Source organism: Mandrillus leucophaeus, unplaced genomic scaffold (genome assembly GCF_000951045.1).
Source record: "Mandrillus leucophaeus isolate KB7577 unplaced genomic scaffold, Mleu.le_1.0 Scaffold9, whole genome shotgun sequence".
NCBI classification, from domain to species: Eukaryota; Metazoa; Chordata; class Mammalia; order Primates; family Cercopithecidae; genus Mandrillus; species Mandrillus leucophaeus.
This window is the reverse complement of record NW_012109807.1, coordinates 7,087,947-7,095,851: the sequence shown is the minus strand read 5'-3', so window position 1 is coordinate 7,095,851 and position 7,905 is coordinate 7,087,947. Positions and strand designations below refer to the sequence as shown.

Below are 7,905 nucleotides of genomic sequence, written 5' to 3'. Positions count from 1 at the left end.
CTTTTAAGAAGAAATTAGTCTCACTACTTTATTGTCATGCTTTATATTTTGATATCTGAATTAGTTCTTGTCAGTTAATATTAATTGCTAATTCATGATAGAAAAATCAACTTAAAATATTAACTACTGGATTTATACACATGCTTCCTAAGACTATCTTAAAATATTTCAAAGTCAGATTTTGAAGTTTCAACTCTCTAGAAAAAAAAATTTGAGAAAATTAGAATATTTTATTCAGATTCTAGTTTTTAAACCATAGTTTAACATTTAACATTTCATTTAAACGTTCCTTATAAACCACAGTTCTCAGAACATACTTTCATTGCCAAACTCTCTCCAAGGGATGCAATATTCTCAGATTTTTTATCCAAACATGCTTGCAGGCATTCCTTTTCTTTAGCCAGATCATTGAGGGTTCCACCAAGAATGCTGATTTCTTCTCGCTGTGCAATATTTTGCCTTGTGAAATTATCTAAATATGCAATCATAAAAGTGTTGTTTTAATCGAAATAAATTTTTTTTCTATTTCAAGCAGATTATCGTACTTTTTGAAGTTCTCCTTACTTCTAATGTATTATATTCAATTACTAACAATGAGTGCTATATCCCAAATTGAAAAATGCTTTTTTGATTAAAAACTACAGTGAATTACAAAACTCTAAATGGTGCATAAACACAAAAGCACAATACCAATGAATTAGAATAGTGAAGAAAAGCTCTATATTGCAAGTTCTCAAAGTAGACTTACATGTATGATGGGAAAAGAGAGAGTGGGTGGATGAAGTAAGTGGAATATCAAAACAATCTGTGGCATTTCTCCCCTCTAGTTTCCCCTCCCCTCCCTCTAGCCTAGAAGCACTGTTGTATAAAAAGTTGGTAAGTAACAAATCTTAATAAAATATTCAATTAAGTCTTTAAAATAAAATGTCTTCTAATATTCTGATAGTTCTAAAATAGTGTTATAAAAATTGCCAGGAAAAAAAAAATCATCCCAGGAAGTATGATTCAATTTGTGAGAACTCTTGCAAGCCAGTGTCAGTGTTGAAGGCCTGAATGATTGGTATAGAAGAATAGTTTTCCAGTTGTGGTTTCTCAACCAGCACCATCAGCATCACCTGGGAAATGCACATTCTTAGGCCTCTACTCCAGACCTACTGAAACAGAAATTCTGGGGGTGGGCACAGCAATTTGTGTTTTAGAAACTCCTTCTTTCCCCAGTGATTCTAATGTATAATGAGGATTGAGAACCACTCGTCTAGAGTAGGGGTTCTAAGGTATTAGATTTACCTACAGAAACTGATAGAGACACAAAAGCTCTGGTCCTAGCCTACTTCAAGGAGGCTGGCTCCAGTGATCTTTATTAGCTCTCAAGGTTCTGACACAGATGAAAGTTTGAGAACCACCGGTCTAGAGCTCTACAAGGGAAGCTCTGTTAGACCAGACTTCAAGATTAATCCCTACTAGGTTAATACCTGTGAGGCCCATCCAGGAGCAGTGCTGAGGGAGATAATACCACATTGTCATATGCCAAAAACTTGATCTACATAGTACTGGAGAACACGCCACAACTCTTTTTGCAGGCAGTATTGCCTTTAAGGCAACCCACATGTTTCGTGTGTCCTGATATCTGATTCATTCCCACTGGCAATCAAACAATCAATACGTCTCTAAAATAACTCCAGTATCTCCTAGCTTGAAAAAATTATCAACCTAACAGCCCACTCAAACTATCACCCTATTTTCTTGCTACCCTTTAATAGCCAAACTTCTTGAGAGACTTCTATTCTTTTCTGTCCCGACTTCACTTCCCATTTATTCCTCAACCCACTCTATCTTCTACATCCAACACTCCATTCAAACGTTTATTTTTTGGTGTTACCAAATCTTCCCATGTGCCGAATCCAATCAATATTTTTTTTAGCCTCACTTATTTCATTTCTCAAAAGTGTCTGACAATTGATCATATCCTCCCCTTTTAAAAACACTTCGCTTTCTGGTCTTCCAAAATAACACTCACTTCTGGGTCTTCTTCCTACTTCTTTGGCTTCTTCTTACTCAGTCCTGGATCCTCTTCTCCTCATTCTCTACATTTCCCTAGGTAATTTCATGGTTTTAAAATATCATTTATATGCTGATGTGTCCCAAACATGTATCTTTCTCTTCTGAGACACAAATTTAAATATTCAACTGCTTACCTCAGATCTTTATTGGGACTTAAAATACCCAAATATGAGTTCTCCTTCAATATTACCTTTTATATTTCTGTTTTAATATTTCCTGGTTTGATACATAGTATCTCCACCTACCTAGTTGTTTATACCAGACATTCTTGAACTATATAATAGCATGTTAACAATATTTCCTCTACTTTAAAATAGGCTCTTTTATAGCCCTGACCAAAAATTTACCCTATAAGATTAAGTTATGACCATATTTTCATACTGATCACTAATAACAAACATAAATAGGAAACCTTAAAAAAGTTAACTTTCTCTACAAACCCCAGTAATATCATAGACATAACTAACCATATGTACACTTTCCACCAAAAGTAATATATAGATACTATGTTTCATTACAGCAGCTATGGACAAGCTACATTACACAAAAAATTCAAATTTAAGTTATCATAAGTTTACAAACAAATTTTAACTTTCACTAAGTACTTATGGTGCTAAATCTAAAAAATTTTGCTGTCAAAAAAATGAATTTTTCTATTATTTTTTATTCATAAACTTAGTTAAGGGCTTGTTTCCAAGTTTATCTATATTATACTGAAAAGAAGAAAACATATCTTTGCTACCAAACTTAAGAAAAACTAAAAGTAATATCAGGAGAAAAAAACTCACCAATTTTTTCATCCAAGCACATAATTTTCTCCTGAGTAAGCTGTAGCTCATATTTTTTCTTAGCAAGGTGTCGCTGAGTATCAGAAAGATCTTTTTCTGTGTTTTCATACAAAAGTCTGCAAATATTTTAATAATAAAACTAATTCTGAAATTTTTGTTTTGTCATTTTGGAGTGTGTTTAAATCTAAAAACTTTTAAGGACACTAATATACTTATTTCCTCTTAATATTGTTATACAGTTTTAATATTTTCATTACAAAACCAGGAAGTTTAAAAAATAAACGGTAAGAAGGGATCTTCAATCCACTACTCCAATATAAGCTACTATTAGCATTTTGGTAATACTACCTTCCCTAGGTGTCCTAATGCCAAATCAGAGCAATCAGATTAGTAACTCTTATGTTAGCTATGGTTGGGGTTTGTCTGTCTCAACAGCCTCGGGTTTCATGTTTTAATTCAGATAACGAGAGGAGGCCATAGAGGTGTCTGCAATACAAGAAATAGAACTGAGGTGTCCCATGTAAATACAGAGCGACATACCATCAGTGAGAAGGTCGAACTAGAGAAAAACACCTTGTCAATTGCTGCTAGGCTCAGGAAAATAATAACAACAAAGAATCTTCATCTCAATCTAAAACATCAAAATAAAATTTGGTTCCTGATTGGTCATATAATCAGGAACCCCTCACAAAACTCCAGAGGCATGCTCTCAACCCAAGCACAGAACTAAACCCCAGACAAAAGCCTATGGAAAATGATCTCATAATTCAAAATTTAAAAATACATCAAGAAACAATCCAACCTTAGTGGGAGTCAAAAGACACACAAACTAAATTAGATCCCTAAGAACTTCAGACTACAGCACTATCAAATAGAAACTTAGAAATACATGTGTTTTAAATACAAACACATAAGTAATAGCATATATTAAAAAATCAACACATTTGGAAAAGAACCACATAGAACTTCACAAAGTTAAACTAATATCAAAATTTTAAAGATTACAAAACTCAGTGGACAAGTTAAAAATACAGAATAGACACTGCCAAAGAGATAACTGGTAAACTGGGGGGAAAAAACAGATCAGAGGTCCTATATTAGAGCACAAATAAAACAATGAAAAAATACAAAATAAAGGTTAACAGACATAAAAGACAGAATAAGAAGTTCCAATATTTACCAAATCAAAATCCCAGTAGGGAAGAATAAAGACAATATTCAACAAAAATAATAGCTAATAAAAGATGACATCCAAGACTAAAGAGGTATTAATCTGTATCTATTAAGACAATTATAAATGGGGGAGGATAAAAGGACTTAAAAGGAGGCAAGATTTCTATACTTTATTCAAACTGGTAAAATGTGACACCAGTGGATGGTGATAAGTAAGGGCAATTCACAGAGCAACCACTGAAAAGTCTATAGACACTCAAAAATACTACAGATATCAAAAATGGGATTCTAAAAAATGTCAAGTAATCCATGAAAAGGCATGAAAACAAAAACAGAGACATGACAAACAGAGGAAAGAAACAAACGAAAAACATCCCCAAAAACTAACATGGAGAATTGAGCCCTACCAATAATTATATTAAATGCATATGCTCCACCTTATTTTTAACAGCCATAACCTGGAAACAATGAAACTGTCCCTCACCAGGTGAATCGCTGAACAAATTATGGTACATTCATACTATGGAATGTTACTCAGCAATATTAAAAAGTAGCAAAATTTAATACTCGGCTGGATCTCAATGGCAAGCAAATCTTGAAAATCACATCTGTATGATTCTATTCCTACAACATTCTTGAAATGACAAAATTACAGAGTTGGAAAACAGATTAGTGTCAGATATTAGGGATCGTGATTGGGGAAGAGGAGATGTGACTGTAACGGAGTAGCATGAGGGATATTTTTGTGGTAACAGACTTTTTGTGTCTCGAATGTGGTAGTAGTTACATGAAACTACATATGTGATAAAATGACAGAACTGTGCAGAACTATGCACAGACATTGTACCAATGTCAATTTTCTGGCTTTGATACTGTACTATAGTGATACAAAATGTAGTCATTATGGGAAAGTGGGTGAAGGGTATACATCAACTTCTCTGTGTATTTTTGCAACTTCCTCCAAATTATGAAATTATTTTAAAGCAGTAAAACAAAAAAAAGTCCTAGATTTAGGCTGCACAATTCCGCCAATTAAATTAAAATACCTGGGAATGAGAATCAACCTCACTATTGTTTTTTAAAGTTCCTCTTTTGGTTCTAATATGCAGCCAAGGCTGTTAAGGAATGCACCTGCTATGGTTTGGATGTGTGTCCCCTCCAAATCTCATGTTGAAATGTGCTTCCCAATGTTGGAAGTGGGGCCTGGGGAGAGATGATTGGATCATGGGGGCAGGTCCTTCATGATGGTTTAACACTATCCCCTTGCTGATAAGTGAGTTCTCACTAGTTAGTTCACATGAGATCTGACTATTCAAAGAAGTCTGGGACCTCCCCTTTTCTCTTGCTCCTGCCCTTGTCATGTGATGCACTGGCTCCCGCTTTGCTTTTGCTTACCACCAAGATGGTAAGCTGTATCGGGCCCTCACCAAAAGCAAATGCCAGCACCACGCTTCCTGTACAGCCTGCAGAACCATGAGCTAAAATAAATTTCTTTTCTTTTAAGATTACCCACACTCAGGTATTTCTTTATGGCAACACAAGAATAGACTAATGGAGACTCCTGATGTCTCTTCATCCAGGGGAGCAACGGGTGAAAAATTAACAAAGCAGGTGTATATGAGGCAGAAAGTGATAGTGGTTTTATGGCATCAGCGTGTCTCCAATCCCCCATACCATAAACTCAAAGAGGCTGACATTTTTAGTCACCCAAAAGCATTGTTTTACACAATAACTTATATCTCCATGGGAAAATCTGTTCCAGGGCCAAAACTGTAAGACATTTGAGAAGGCCAGTCATTTAAAAATGAAACAAAACAAAACACACTGATTACAAAATCACGCAGAAGCAGGTATATTAGAATAAATGCATCCAGGCCAGGAGTGGTGGCTCATGCCTGTAATCCCAGCACTTTGGGAGGTCGAGGCGGGCAGATCATGAGGTCAGGAGTTCAAGACCAGCCTAACCAATATGGTGAAACCCCGTCTCTACTAAAAATACAAAAATTAGCCGGACATGGTGGTGTGTGCCTGCAATCCTAGCTACTCAGGAGGCTGAGGCAGGAGAATCGCTTGAATCTGGGAGACGGAGGCTGCAGTGAGTTGAGATCGCACCACTGCACTCCAGCCTGAGTGACAGAGTAAGACTCTGTCTCAAAATTAATTAATTAATCTAAAAAATGCATCCAAAAAATTAATTAGCCCCAAAAAAAATTAAAAGAAAGGAGAAGCCAGGCATGATGGCTCATGCCTGTAGTCCTAGCACTTTGGGAGGCCAATGTGGAAGGATCACTTGAGGCTGGAAGATCAAGACCAGCCTGGGCAACACAGGAAGACCCTGTCTCTACAAAAAATTTTTTAAAAATTAGTCAAGTACGGTGGCACATGTCTGTGGTCCCAGCTACTTGGGAGGCTGAGGCAAGAGAATCACTTGTGCCTGAGAGGTCAAGGCCGCAGTGAGCTATGATTATGCCACTATACTCCAGCCTGAGCAACAGAGGGCGATCCTGTCTTAAAAAAAAAAAAAAAAACTAGTATTTTTTTTCTGGAGTTCCAGAAAAACTTAAAAAACTAAATAAAAGACACTGCTAGATATTATCAATATGAAAAAAGATAGGGAAAATGGAACAAATAACAGTCATGAGAAAATGTAGTAGATGAAGTTAAAAATATATATGGTGTAACACTTGATAAATGAATTAGCACACTGACAACAAATTGAAGAAATTTTAGTAGAAGGATAAACAAATAGAAAACAAGAAATAAATTTAGAGGACTTACCACTATTTGAGACTAGTACACTATTCAAGACGGATTGGCATCAGTATAAGGATCAACACATAGACTAGTAAAGCAGAATACAGAACACAGAAATAGACCACGGATATACGGTCAATCAATTTTCAATAAAAACATCAAAGCAATCCAATGGGGAAAGGAAACAACTGGTGCTAAAACAACTGCATTACCCTGAGGGATGAAATATTCTGCACGACAAACACCCATGACAGGGGTTTACCTACATAACAAACCTGTACACGTACCCCTGAACTTAAAAGTTGGAAAGTAAAATAAAATGAACAAAAGCAAACCAAAAAAAACCCAATTGTATTGTTGTATGGAAAAAAAAGAACTCTGACCACTACATGACACCATACACAAAAAACTTAACCATAAAATGTAAAATTACAATGCTTTTGGAGAAAGCATAAACATATATGTTAAAAGTTTTAACCAATCATAGCAATCAAATCCAAGAAAATTAGAATGTACTATGACCAAGTGGGGTTTACCCAGGAATGCCAGATTGGTTTACAATTTGAAAATTAAAAATTAATCATTAATAACTCATATTAACAGACTGAGAAAGAAAAAATTATGATATCAACAGATGCAGAATAAGCATTTGACAAAATCCAATATCCATCCTTAATAAGAACACCCAGCAAACTACAAATAGAAGACACCTTTTCCAATCTCATAATAGACATCTACAAAAAGCTTATAGCTGACATTACAAAGACGAAAGGCTGAATTGCTTTCCTTCCAAAATCAGGAACAAAACAAAGATGACTGTTCTCATTCTTCTGTTCAACACTGCACCAGAGTTTCTATCAAGTAAATAAGGAAAGAAAAAGAAACACAAGGCATTAATATTAGAAAAGAAGCAAAACTCTTTATTCACAGGTGACATGATAATCTACACAGGAAATCCTACAAAATCTACCAAAAAACTGAGGCTAGATGTTCAAGGCCATCCTGGACAACATAGCAAGACCCTATGCACGCTGGCTCATGCCTGTAATCCCCGCACTTCGGGAGGTCCAGGCAGGCGAATCACAAGGTCAGGAGATTGAGACCATCCTGGCTAACACAGTGAAACTCC

General features: G+C 35.6%; 1 protein-coding gene across 1 annotated transcript in view; it reads right to left on the bottom strand.

Annotated features, from left to right (window-relative positions):
• The window catches only part of TSGA10 (testis specific, 10), a 169,925-nt gene that overhangs the window by 101,707 nt on the left and 60,313 nt on the right, over nucleotides 1-7,905 (bottom strand). Inside the window, exons 8-9 of the mRNA XM_011969617.1 lie at nucleotides 2,850-2,965; nucleotides 318-472 (exon numbers count right to left, since the gene is read on the bottom strand). Coding sequence (XP_011825007.1) covers nucleotides 318-472; nucleotides 2,850-2,965 — 271 coding nt within the window. The remainder of the gene's footprint in view (nucleotides 1-317; nucleotides 473-2,849; nucleotides 2,966-7,905) is intronic.